This window comes from Crocodylus siamensis, chromosome 13 (assembly GCF_052110815.1).
Source record: "Crocodylus siamensis isolate JL-2025a chromosome 13, ASM5211081v1, whole genome shotgun sequence".
Classification (NCBI taxonomy): Eukaryota; Metazoa; Chordata; order Crocodylia; family Crocodylidae; genus Crocodylus; species Crocodylus siamensis.
The window spans coordinates 17,654,885-17,668,974 of NC_143407.1; the positions used below are offsets into that span (position 1 = coordinate 17,654,885).

The 14,090-nt window shown below is 47.6% G+C and overlaps 1 protein-coding gene across 9 annotated transcripts in view; it reads right to left on the reverse strand.

Moving 5' to 3' along the window:
* Positions 1 to 14,090, reverse strand: part of HIP1 (huntingtin interacting protein 1) — a 169,628-nt gene that overhangs the window by 42,036 nt on the left and 113,502 nt on the right. For all 9 annotated transcript variants that reach the window (XR_016439035.1, XM_090026504.1, XM_090026501.1 and 6 more), the window contains 3 exons: positions 13,553 to 13,633; positions 6,171 to 6,247; positions 5,542 to 5,603 (listed from right to left, as the gene is read on the reverse strand). Coding sequence is in view for 8 of the 9 variants with exons in the window: in XM_090026504.1 (XP_089882630.1) it covers positions 5,542 to 5,603; positions 6,171 to 6,247; positions 13,553 to 13,633 (220 nt within the window). In the remaining variant the exon portion in view is untranslated. The remainder of the gene's footprint in view (positions 1 to 5,541; positions 5,604 to 6,170; positions 6,248 to 13,552; positions 13,634 to 14,090) is intronic.

Below are 14,090 nucleotides of genomic sequence, written 5' to 3' on the forward strand. Positions count from 1 at the left end.
CAAGACCCTAGCCGCCCTGACCGTGAAGTAGCGCCTCCTGATATCTAACCTAAACCTACCCTCTGCCAGCTTGTGACCGTTATTCCTGGTCACTCCTGGCGGTGCTCAGGGGAACAGTGACTCCCCCAATGCCTGCTGATCCCCCCTGACTAGTTTGTAACAGGCCACAAGATCCCCCCTCAGCCTTCTCTTTTGGAGGCTGAACAGGTTCAGGTCCTGTAGCCTGTGCTCATAGGGCCTGCCCTGTTGTCCCTTGATCATACGAGTGGCCTCCTCTGGACCCTTTCCATGTTGTCCACATCCCTCTTGAAGTGCGGCGCCCAGAATTGGATGCAGTACTCCAGCTGCGGCCTGACCAGTGCCACATAGAGGGGGAGGATCACCTCTTTGGACCTGCTCGAGATGCATCTGTGGATGCATGACAAGGTGCAGTTGGCCTTCCTAACTGCCTCTCCACACTGCCGGCCCATGTTCATCTTGGAGTCAATGATGACCCCCAGATCCCTTTCCGCCTCCATGCCGACAAGAGGGGAGTTCCCCAACCTGTAGGTATGGTGCTGGTTGTTCCTCCCGAGGTGCATCAGCTTGCACTTGTCTGTGTTGAAACCCATCCCAATGTTGGTATCTGCCATGGGCCAGCACCAACTGGCCATTTATTCACTTTAAGGCATGATGAAAAATGAGCCACAAATCTATTACATATAATGTGCAGAATTACTTTGTGGCTCATTTACTGTATTATTACACCTTAAATTGACTTGCACACGTGGCCAGGTTACTAAGTAAGGTGTGATTAGCTTGCTGATTGTGTCTTAAATGTAATGTATATCAGAGGCCCAAGGAGGAGCATTATATCTTTCCCTGGGGACCGTCGTACAAATGCACCTCTCATGCCTGCTCTTACCTTACCTAATGCTGAACACCACAGGGCAATAAGAACTTCAGCCGTGCTCAGGCTTCAGGACCTAGAGGCATTTATACACATACCTTTTTGTCCTGCAATAAGCTGGGATCCAGCAGGTTGGAGCAGACTAGATTAAGTAAGTCTGCTCCACATGTGAGCTGACATGCACTGAGCTGCACCATGTGCAGTTGTGTAAGTGGCAAAATGAGTATCAGCGTGCAGATAATGACAGCGGTGCACTTTTGAACTAAAACACCTTCAATGTGTTTTAGCTCAAAAGCATGCTGCTGCCATTTTCTCAGCACTGACATGCATTTCACTGCTTATACAACTGCACGCGCTGCAGTACCACATGCTTTTAAAAGCATCCGGCACTGAGGCACAAGCATGTGTACTAATGCCCTAGGGAACTATTTTAAATTCTGCCAACCTGCCCTCCCCTTCAGAGCATAGAAGGTAATGAACTGACAACCTCCATAATTATGAGGGAGGTTGAAAGGCATTTTAACAGTAAATCAAAAGCTAAAGTACACTAATGAAATGTAAATGGGTATAACTGATATTATTCCTACTTAATTCACTTGGTTAATACAGGGTAATTATTTGGGCCCAAAGGCCACATAGTGAGTTTTGATATGCTGTTGTCGGCTGCGTCCACATGCTCCCACTCCTGCAGCAGTGTCCAGCAATGGGACGGGTGTGATCCACGTCCTGCATGGGAATGGTGGGGGTGGGAGACGAGGGGTGTGGGCGACATATGGGTGTGTGTGGAAGGCGGGGATGCCTGGGAGCCAGCCAGGGGTGAGGGGAGGGAGGGGGAGGTGGGGAGTGCATGCAGCAGAGCTCGCTTGGACAGTGGCTACCCTCGCAGCACTCTGCATGGAGCCAAGTCCCACCCAGGGCAGCCCATGCCATGCTCTCACCTGCAGCTGCTGGCCCCAGCCCCAGTTTTGCCATGGGCCCCTGTCAGCATGCAGCTTCTGGTGGAGCTGTTCCCAGTGTGGCTGCAGCCAGCAGCGTGCTGCTCTGCTCCCCTCACTTCCAGGAGTCACCAGGCTGAAGCTTCCCTGCCTTCCCCCCTGGAGGGATGCAGAAGGGGCAGGAGCGGGAGGAGGAATTGCTGCAGAGGGTGAGGGGAGCAGAGCAGCACATGGCTGGCTGGAGTCACACTGAGAACAGCTCCACTTTCTGGTACATCTGGAAGCTGCATACGCTAGCTAGGGCCCGGGCTGGTGGGGCTGTTCTTCTCTAATCACCTCCAGCTGCAGCTGCTGGTCCTGCTCCTCCCCCTGCTCCTGCTATGCTGCTCCGGGCACACGGGCAGGCAGGAGGGAAGCTTCAGCTGTGTGGCTCCTGCCCCAACAGGTGGGGCTCTGACTCCAGCTCCCAGCAGATTTCCACCTGCTCGCAGATGGCTGGCTGTTCATCACACCAAGTGGGCAGAGCAGGTGAAAGGCAGTCAGGAATTGGTGTTGGAGCTCCATGTGGTAGGGCAGGAACCACCCGGCTGAAACTTCCCTCTCCCCCCTCTGCTCAGAGAGGCACAGATGGGGTAGGAGGAGGAGCCACCAATAGAAGTGAGGGGAGCAGAATAGCCTCTCCTGGCTGTTCCTGGTGCAGCTCCAGCTGGCCATGTGCTGCTCTGTTCCTCTTGCCTCCAACAGTGGCTCTTCCTCCTGCCCCTGTTGCTTTGCTCTGGGCAGGTGAGTGGGAGGATGCTTCAGTTGGGCGGTCTCCACTGGAGGTAAGAGAGCAAAGCAGCACTCAGCTAGCTGTAGACACGACAGCCGTGCCAGAAGCTGTGCGCTGGCCAGGGCCTGGGCTGGAAGGAGCGTGGCACTGGCTGCCCCGGCCGGAGCAGGTTGGGCTCAGCCCCACATAGAGCGCTGAGAATACAGCTGTGGGCTGGATCCAGTCAGTTGGTGGGACGGATTTGGCCCACAGGCTGTATTTTGCCCACCCCTGGGCTAACAGCTAAAAGCTGAAATTCACCATCACTAAAAAGCTTCTAGCTGTAGTATGCATGGAGGAGTGTCAGAGATGCAATGCATGGTTGCAGAGACATTGTAGGGAGGATACAGAGAACTCAGAACACTTGGAGACACAACTGCATTTGTACTGCTGCACTGTAGACAGCAGTCAGTGATTCATGGATGTGGGGGAAAGGAAAGGATCACAAAGCTAAAGGCCTAGGGCTGATGGTCAGGAAATTTAGGTCTTCTATCTGCCAGAAACTTGCCTTGTGACCTCGGTCAAGTCCCTGAACAGCCCCATATCCCTCATTCTACCATCTTGTACACTGGGAGGCTCAGTTCATTAGTATTTGCCCAATCTGCATGGCAGAACATGTGATTTTGGAATCAAGGCACAATTGAGATCTAGTCCCTACTTGCCAATGCAGGGGGAGCCTTGGACTATGATCCCAGGCTTTCCCTGCATTAGCAAGTTAAAACCCTAGTGCGGGGGACCAAAACCCAGTTGGTACCAGGGACTGTACTTGGAGAGTCTCAGATGGAAGAGGCTGTTCAGTTCAGTGAGATTCCACTGACTACACATATTAGACAGGCATTGTCACCCTTTTTAGAGGCAAGGTATGCCTCAACACACTCAACGTACCCCTCAAAAAAACATCAGTTCTTAGCTTTCACTCTTTTTTTTACTATAGAAAAGCAATAGAGCAATTATTTTGTTTCAAACAACTCAGAAAGCCCACAACAGGTCAGAATGTTTTAACACTATGGATTCCTATTTTAAATTTCTGGATTTATCTTTTCAATCAAGTTTGCAAATCTAAGAGTACCAACATTGTGTAGCACCTTGAAAGGATCTCAAGGCACCCCAGAGTGCCATGACTCCCTGGCTGAGAATCACTGGTCTATGGGGAAACAACCTCCTCCAGCACCTGCAACAGGATCACTTGCTGTTGGGCGTTTGATCCTTGGACCCATCTGTTTTTCTTGCCCATTCTTAGCTTGCTCCATAGCATGATCACGTTGTCGTCTTCTATCAGGACACAAAGTTGCTAAGAGTACTGAGATATGGTAGAATTTATGAACTGCTCCTGCTAGCTCTCATCAAGCAACCTGAGCCGTGCACCTCCAAGAATCTCTGCATTACCCAAGCTATATCAAACCACAACTCCCATAAGGGACAAAAGCATCATCTCTGCTATACCACAGCCTCTGGGAAAATGACACACAGGCATAACTGTCTATTCTGCTCAGTAACTGTGCTGTGAACCACTAACAGACATGACCAGGTCACTTCAGCAATATCCCAGCCCAGATTCTGACAACCTGCAGCTGGCTGCATTACCTCCACTATACTCCAGCATATATGCAGCTGCTTGCCAGAAGATACATTGGTGATACTGCACTGGAGTCTGCTTTGAGGGCCATGACTGCATTCCATAAAACACGTAGTAGCACAGCCTCTCAGGCCCTTCAGCACTGAGACATGGCTGCATTATCTCTGCTGTACACTAGCCCGGTTTCTCTAGCTTTTAGCACAGAGGTGACTGTACTATTCTGACTAATCAAGCACTTCCTCTGAGAGCCCTCTGTGCTAGGAACCAACTATGTTACCTCTCTTACATTAAATCACACCTTCCAGGAACACCCCATGCAGTGACAAATTGCTTTACCCCTGATGCAAGGTCATTACATGCCTCGTCTATGTATATAGCAACAGGGCCCAAGGCCCTATACAGCACATCAAAAAGGTAATTGCTCTGGTGCTGCTTTAATTTGCTCCAAAACAGAATCCTATGGCTCTGCACAGAGGTATATTACAGCTGAGCACTTGAGCCCCTGATCATACAGACAGGTTCATTATTTTCTCTCTCACTCAGTTACAACCTGTAGGAGCATGCAGCACAGAACCAGCTGCATTCCCTCTACCACAGCAAACTTTGAAGTGCAGCAGTACCTCTTTGATACATCTGGAACAAGAAAAGTGTTAGTAAAAACCATAACCAACCCTAACACCCAGAGGTAACAAGAGAAAGGAAGAAATCAAACCCTAGGAGGCTGACAGAGTGACAGACTTGGAGACAGGGAAAAAAACATGGAGGACACAGAGAGGAAGTGTAGAGTGATATGAGGTACAAGAGGCTTCCTGCAAACTTAACATGGATGCAGAAGAGCTGCTGGAGGGAAGGTGGAAAGGCTGGGTTTAAGGTGGAATGGAAAGAGCCAGGCACAGGTTCTCTTACATGAAATAATTTCAGCTAATAATAACTCTGGTGAAGCACATGGAAAACAGATGAGCTTAGATGCTTTCAGTCAACTCTTCTCTTGTAGCCTGAAACTCAGTAGGAGATGCATAGACTCAAGGACACACACATATGCACCCCCTGCCAGAGATACACAGATACTGATGTCCCCCCAAAAGGTAATCCCACACCTCTCCCAATGAGTACAAATGCACACACACGGCCCTTTAAACTGGGACACCAAATTCACACACCTTTAAACTGGAACACCAAGTCTAAACTCACTCCCATACATAGATGCTTGTCTTCATTTTGCTACCAGAGCTTCTCTCAGAAGGGCAGACCACAAGTTTGCTTGTGTTTTTTTTTAATGTATGTCAACAACACAGAACAAGCTGCTAGTTAATTGAAGTAGGAGTCTTACCTGTCTGGAACAGGTTCAGCTCACACTCCAAATAATCAAACATCTCCACTGTCAACTGGAAACTAGAAACAACAGAACAAGAGCATTACAAAAGAAGCCTCCCCATCCATAAAAAGCCTTGTATGTACAGAGAGGGGGACGAAGGGGGAGTAGTCCACCTGGCAGCTCCCACCCACAAAGGCCCTGTAGGGGATTCAACCTCACCATTACTGTAGAATACCACAGTACTGTTTTATAAAGGATACTCAAAAGGGACATCTTAGCACCAGTCAGTGGGTACACATGGTAGCACAGTTCTCAAATGCAGCCTGTCAGGGTGCACATTTCAAGCTCAGTTACAGACAGCCCTGTCTATGAAGTTCACTGTGACTTAACAAGTCATGATCACTCCTAGTCACAAAACTGTGGCCAGGAAGCAAAGAGAACCCAACCAAGACATCAAGGCTTTTATTACAGGCCAGCTGCTTTGCCTAGGACTCCCCCACGGAAGCAAGAAAAAGCAAACAGCAGGCTGGCACAGACTATTCGGTTGCTTATGGAGACCTTTCATGGCACCCCCTTAACTTGGGTCCTCTGAACTGGCTGAAATTGTTCCTCATAGTGCCCCAATTCACATATGCCAGACTTACAAATTATTGACATCTTTTTCTCCCGCCTCGTCGAGCTGCCGGTCAGACATCTGGAGATTGCCAGGGAACCTAGGGTTCTACACAGGAGGAAAAAGAGGAGGGAGTCAGGAAAAGGGTCTCTGGGGGAACACTACTGCTCTGGGTTTGAACTTAGTGGAGACCAAGCAGGCAACTCTGATGATAACTGAGGGTAATGGCTTCCAGTATGAGCATCATCAGTCTCCCCTTTTCTCACATGTGAAAGGCAACAGCCTCTGACACCCAAAGGTTCAGATCAGTTTCCCTCTTTTTTGGGTGGAGGCATGGTACAAAACTGGCTCCCAAACTTGGGGATGTAAGGAAGGGGACTGTATTTTACTTGCTGTGCTTTGCTCAGGTTTCCACAGAACAACTTCCTCCCCTTAGAGGAAGACCCATCAGCCAATGTTCCTTCCTTAGCTTTTATGAGTTACTCCATTGGGTCCATCAAGAGTGCCAAAGAGTCATATTAAATGCAGGGTGATACTACTGCATTAAACGAACATGTGCATTATAGGGCTCAAGTGAACTAGACAGCAACCTAAGGCCACTAGGTTTCCGCCTATCCAAGTATCATGGGTCAGCAGTATTCAAAGCCTAGCACATTGCACAGCACATTAAATGGCCATCCCTAGGTTATTCAGCAAAGTGCAACTTCATGCAGCAGTGCTGCTCTGAACTAGAAAGGACTATATGGGAGAACTCTGCCCTGACAAAGCTCAGGGCTCCACTTGAGGGCAACTCCTTCTCACTCCTCCCTGCCCCACAACAGTATTTGTTCACTACCGACTGCTCACATTCCTTCAGCAGGCTGTACAGGTTGCTCCTGCTTCTGCAGAGCCTCTGAGGCCTGACGGAGGAGAGGGACTCCCAGGAAAGAGATCGCCACATCTAGGGAAATTAAATTCAGCACAGACTCATCCTTCTCCAAAGCATGTCTGAATAGACTGGTGACTCCTGCCACTTGCTGCTGTCTCCAGGATAGGCCTGAGGTCTTAGAGACCAGTAGGCAAGCTGGCCAACTAGTGAGCAGTGATTCTCAACTGGGATACTGCAAGATGTTTTAAAGGGTATTGTGAGGTGCGAGGAGATAAGCAGATAACTGCAGGCTCTGGCTCATCACTGCCTGGCTGTTCCCCCACCCCTCTGCAGAGATAAACACTGTAATAGTTAAATTAGTTTTTAAAATCCGGTGCTGCTCAATTCCCAAAAGTAATGTAGGGGGCCCTTGAGTCCAAAGGTTCTCTCTAAAAAGGCTGAGCTACCTGCTCCTGGCAGGATGCCAGGAATGACTGCCTAACCCTGCCCCTAGGGGTAAGAGGGGAGTAGAGTCCCCAGTGGCCCCTGATGAGACTCAGAGGTTCTAAATGTGGTCTGGAAAATTACTCACCAGAAACTAAACAGAGGCCAGCAATTTGTCAAACTGGCCATCAGACAGCTAGTGGGAAAGCAATGGCTGAGCTAGACCCATAAAGATCCTTATCTCATTACCATTCCATTGGACTCTCCAGTTTTCTGTACTCATGTCTAGACTACTGGTCCTATGGTCCTGCAGAAAGAGGGATACAGGCCAGCAGGGCAACTACATCAGCTGAGCAGCATCTAGCCTGTTTGTTTGATACTTTTCAGTCAGATTTCGTAAGAACCAGGATGTTCCTAGCTGCAGAAGTAATGACCATGTGGAGGGTCTGTATGCTGTGTGCATGGGGAGGAGCTGGTGCCACTGCTCCAGAAGATGAAGCCTCTTCTGCACGTCACCTTGATAATCAGATTATCCTCTCCAGATGGTTTCAAAGGAGGACTATACAGCTCTGATTAGATTTAGATTTTAGGAAGATTAAGGTGTTTGAGAGTCAGGCCCCTCTTACGTAGTAAGCCAATTAAAAGTAATTATAATAAAGAGTCCCAAGAGGTAATGCAAAACCCTCCCGCCCCCCACTGCGTGACGGTGCAGTGTAATCCCATACCACAGATCCTGCAAGCACTGGGCTACAGTCCATGGATGTATACAAGCCCCAGAATCTTGTTATTGTTGCAGGACTCCCCCGGCATTATCTTCTGCAGACTTTCATGGGTAAAAATACTGCATTAGCGGATACGCAGTTTATGCAGTTTTAAACAGATATTGCCCAAGTGCCACATAAACTGCAGCAAGCTATTATCACAGGTTACTGCACTCTAAAATACATGGAGGCAATTGCTGTGCAAGTGCTCAGTATTATTTTTAAACACATACAGAAGGAAGTCAGACTGTACATTATTTTATTAGAGATAATCCTTCCTTTTAATACCACAGGCATAAGGAAGTGATTGTTTTAGCAGTATGAGCAGCACATGCATGCTTTTTTTCTCAGGATACACAAATGGTTCACTCAGATTTCTTTTTATAAATACTTTCTCCATCACCCTCCAAGGTTGTTTTTAAATGGGACACAATTGGGCAAACTGGCTAGAAGATACAACGGCAGACCTCACGGCAGCCAAAACGCAAACCACAACTCCTCTCCTACCCAGCTCAAGCTGTGGGGCATTTCAACTCTAATCACATGCAAAACGAGTTTGTGGTACAAACAAAAAAGAGATAGGGAAGAAACCTAGTTTGGCTTAGTCCTCTGCTCACCCATGCCAGTCCATGCTCACCCTTCCAGTGCCAATTTAAGAAAAAAAAGTGTTAATATAACACCTACTGTCATAAGAACACAGTGACATACATGGAGACTAGCATCCACCCTTGGTGTGAATGGTAGCACCTTGAACTGCTCATGGCAGCAGTGTGCCTGAGTTTGGGATGGGATGCAATTCAGTATGAAACCAGTAATTAGCCACATTGGAATACAGCCAGGGCAATGGGATTGTTGTTCCAATTCATAAGCAGAGTGCTCAGGGATGTTTAATGAGTGCAAGTGGACACCAGTCAAAGTGTAAAATCTTACCAGAAGGCTCGATGAAAGGCAACACAATAGCCTGAATTTAACTGCAATAAAGTTGTAGCATATTTGACCAATATTTTTAATCTTTTTCTTGAAAGAAAACTCTTACTGTAAGTAACAAGTTGGAAGAGACTTCTGAAACCCTGGAACTGCACTGAGTGGGGAGACATGGAATCAGATTATGGACTGGGGCACTGCTTGCTCCCTGGAGAACAGGGCTGCAGTTCAGCTCTATTTCCCCACAAGCAACTATGTACTGGACTTTCTGGGAGTCTGTGGACAAAGGATGCCCATGGGCAGGCCAGGTTAAAAGGGCTGGACTGAACCCAAGGCCTGAAGAAGCTTTGTGGTGTTGTCTAGCATAGATTTCTGGGGCAGGCATTATTCCTGAAGAGCAAGCCTCATGAACCGCGCTGGTATGCTTGTATTTCCTTGCAGCATAGCGTGAAGCAGATGTTGAAACCTACTGCATGTCAGTTCTTGTGCTGTTCAGAGAGAAGCCCAGGCACATGAATATAGGGATCAGGCTTCCAGCAGGTGTTTTGGCTAGGTTTCAGTTCCCTGTTTGAGAACAGATGACCAGATCCTCTTCTCAGCTAACACTCATGGAAGGATCCAACCCAGGGAAGCCAGCAAGGGAGTATGGACAAAGGAAGCAATGGCATCATGGGATGCTTCTCAATGTCACAGGATCCCACATATCCAGTCATTTTCTGTAGACCCCAGCCCCTGCAGGTGTGCACAAGTTGTTCTGTAGTGTCAGTCCCCCATGAATCCATATCTGCGTCTTTGTAGGGACTGCTGCTGGGCAAACCAGGATAAAGTGTCATGGGTTCCATTTGTGCTGGGGCCTTTGTCAGTGGGATTTCCAGAGGGAGCAATGTTGCCATGGAGAAAAGGAACCCAGGGAGGCAGTATCTTGGTGTAAGAGTCCAGAGAGCTCTTATCTGCACTCCCCCACCCAATACCTCCCATAGAGGAATATGTAGGGGTGCCCAACTTCCTGACTACACGCTGGTATTTTTTGCCTAGGGGACAGATCACCCAGAAGAGTTACTTTCAATAACCACTTGACTTTCCCTCTTCAACAGCAAAGTCTTAGGACTTTGGGCACTTTTTAAGCTAAAACCCAAGAGGTGAGTTTAGACCAATGCAGCTATCCTGGAGTACTTTTGTCACTGGGGAAGGTTTAGCTATACTGAAAGTTCTCATTCTTATAACAGAGTAAAAGTGTTCACATGTGGGGTGGTCACAGGGAGATGACTGGTAAAATGTTCTAAACTAGACAACCCTAAGGACACATCTGCTTCCCTTCTTGCACAGCAGTATTTAGAGGGGAGGGAATCAAGGTTGTGGGGAGGGTATTACATTTGTGTGCAGTGGTCTACTGCCAGTTAGAGATGGATTCACTAGGGAGAAGCTGCACTGCACAAGGGATGCCCCCATTCCATCAATGCATGCTTGCCACCAGCTCTACTTGAAGAATAATTGAGCTTGCTAAGGGCTCAGGGGAGAAGAAGGCCTTGCAGTCTGGCAGCGGCTCAGCATTCCAACAGAAGCTGGGACAGTGAAAGAACAAGGCAATGCAGGGAGCTGCCTGGAAGGGGGATAATAAAAAGTAACTCAGACAAGCAAGTATCATTCTCAGACAGATGATACTCAGAGGATGAACACTTGGAGTGTTCTCTGGGAAGAAACTGGATATGGTTCATGTCCCCAGTACTGAAGCATCTGGGCAACTCAGTAGTCACCTCCTTGGATTAGGATGATAACAGTCGGTTTGTACTGAACCCCTTAATGACTGTGATATAGAGAGTGCCTTCCATCTACACTCATCAACCAGAGAAAAGCTTGGTCCTGTAGCCTGCTTCAAGAAGTTAAATGTCTGTGATCTGACAGATCCAGAGGGAGAAACAAGTCCTAATGTCATAGGCCTTGCCTGCTATTAATCTCCTTTCCTTTTAGGGAAAAGGAGGTACCTACCTGAAGGAAAATCTCTGCAGACCCCAAATGCTGCAGTGCTCTAGGGAGAGAAAGTTGCCTCTCACACCTGAGTCCAGAACCACGCAAGGCTCCTTTCCACTGGTTACTTTTAATCCCAGGGAAGAACTAAGACATAAGGACTCTTTCTGTACTGAGTTCAGCAGAGCATGTCAACTATGATGCAAGAAACTAGACACTGGTACAAAAGGAAGACACAGGGTCTTGGCACTGCTTGGGGGAGCTTTGGAGATGCTGGGCACAAGAATTCAGATAGGTAAAAAGTCAGCCAGAATTATGCTATTCCAACTGCTCAGAGTCATTGGGAGCAAATGCTTTACAACTGCACAGCTGAAATTCAAGTGCAGGTTAATTGCCTGGATTAGATAACTCAGTTGGCAGAGCATCAGACATTAGCAAAGACAAATGTCAAGTACTATATTTTGGGAACAAAAACCAAATGCAGAAATATAAAAAATGGAACTAACTGGCTTGGCAGGAGCCCTACTGAAAAGGATTTGAAGTTATAGTGGATTTCAAACTCCACTTGAGATAGCAGTATGATGTTGTTACAGACAAGGAAATTCACTTTTGGGGATGCATCAACAGCATTATTTTATGTTAAGCCACAAGAGGCAACAGACCCACTCTACATAGCAGTGGTTAGGCCTCAGCTGGGATACTTTGTCCAATGTGGAGTCCCACAGTTTAAGAGGCATGTAGAGAAACTGATGAGGGCAAGGCATAACATGCTACACTTTCAAATTAATGTGCCATACAAACCAGCCACAAAGATGCTCCATATTAAGTTCCAAAATATGGAACAGATTTTGCTATTGTAGGGTGTAATAAATTGCTACAAAATGGCTATTTTGCCATTGTAGGGTGCAATAAATTGGCTAAACATGTCACATGTTACAGCTTATCCTGTGATTAACATTGTGATTGCACAATAAATGTTATATCTGCCAGGGGCCTCAGTGTGCCCTGGGAGCTCCACGGGGGGGTCAGTACAGGTAGATTGTGCTGTAAATTCATGCTCCAGTTTACTGTGCACTAGCTTCCTTGTGTAGTTAGGTTTTGCATTCACTACTCACAGCATTCATGTAATTTTACAACTTATGTGTGTGTTTCAGCATACAAGGAGTTTCCCAAAGCACCACTGGTACACTGCCCAGCCCACTCTACCACAGGGTAGAACAGGGGTGGGCAATTATTTTGGGCAGAGGGCTGCTTACTGAGTTTTGGCAAGCCATTGAGGGCTGCATGACAGGCAGCCCAGGGCAGATTAATATTAATTTTCTAAATTTTTAGGGGCCCCACAGGCCGGATAGAAAGGCTGTTTTTTTAGGGGCCCCCAGGCCGCATTTTGCCCACCCTGGGGTAGAATGTCCAGCTCTCTCAGTATGTGGCTGGCTTGGAACGCTGTACCGCAATGCAAAGGCAAACAACAGTACAAGGTCTGGCATTTCCTGGCAGAGACCTCAACTAAGAATGAGCATGCTATGAAGCATGGAGCTCAACAACTGATTTCACAGATTGCCCCTCCAGCCAACCAGCACATGCAGCAGGACACAGTACCAAAAACTGAAGGATCAGTTTTAGTTTTTGAACCAAGATAGTACTCTACATCCCAGCAGGGTCATTTGGCTTTGGGAGTGGGCAACACACAAGACTCTACAACATCATGCTAACAGTTAACCCAAAGGACCGCAAGAATCATCTCTAGATCTCCAGAGCTAGAGGTCAGTAGAGGGCTCAGTTCTAACTTGCTAAGGACATGCGCTGGCTGAAAAGCAAATGATACGTGGTGCAATATGAGTGATAGCTCTGCTTTCCAGCCTACCTCCCAATAGAGAAGCACGGACACATGGGGAACCCAAGGAGTGGAACTTCTAGGAGCCCCTTTCATTCACTGAATGAAACCAGACCAGGGCAGAATCATAAAACTGTCAAATCATAGAGAAGTAGGGCTGGAAGGGACTCTAACATCCTACCATCCCTATCTAAACCATCCTATACAAACTGTAATCTAAACTCGACATAAGACTACCATCAGTCCTTACGCAACACAAACCTAACACTCAAACCTGCCACAGGTAAAGGAGGGGAACCACAGCAGCCAATGTCCCGCTTCTATAAAATGTTGTCAATGTATGCTCAAGAGATCCTGAGTAGAGGCCCATCCCCCCTACTACAGAGGAAGACAAAAATCCCCACAGTCCATACCAGTCTGACCAGTTCCTTCCTGGCCCCAGATACAGCAATCAGCCTAACCCTGAACAGAAGGGCAAGACCCTTTAGCCAGGAACTTCTGGCTTCGGTCCCAGCAGGAGCACTGGCACATCACAGCTACAATCCATAGCCTTGGCTGTAGCCAACACCCAATGCCTCAGAGGGTACCTAGAAAATAATCTGTTTGGAGGAGGAAATGGAATGGGCAAGCAGGCTCACTTTTATATGGAATTCCATTTTTGTTCTCAGCAGTTTGAGGTAGATGCTGCATAGCTGTCCATAGCCCTCACTCAGATGACCCTGCGGAAGAGAAGAAATCAAGTGATGAAGCATTTAAGTGTGATGCTAGCAAGATGCCTGGTGTCAATTTGCTTTGGGCAGGAGAGGTATGTACTTTCTTCGCTGAATTACCTGGAATCACATATTACCTTTCAGATCAAAAAGTCATACCAATGAGACCTCTGCTTGTTCTTTATAATTCCCTGTTCTCCTCATCTCAGTTTCTTTTCATGTCCCAGTACATAAACTGTTTCTGTGCCCAGCTGCTGTGCATGTCCCTCTGCCCTTCCCACCATGTATTTATCTAAGTCAAATATTTAAAGTCACTGATCTTTCTAATGCACAAAAAGAAAGCAAACTATCCACAGGCCAGGCGCCTTTGCTCTCAGAGCTTCGTTTCCCAAGACACTTCCTATAGGACAAAGACTTCTTGTACCATTCTGCCAGTTTCCCTGCTACTTGTACACCCTAACTACAA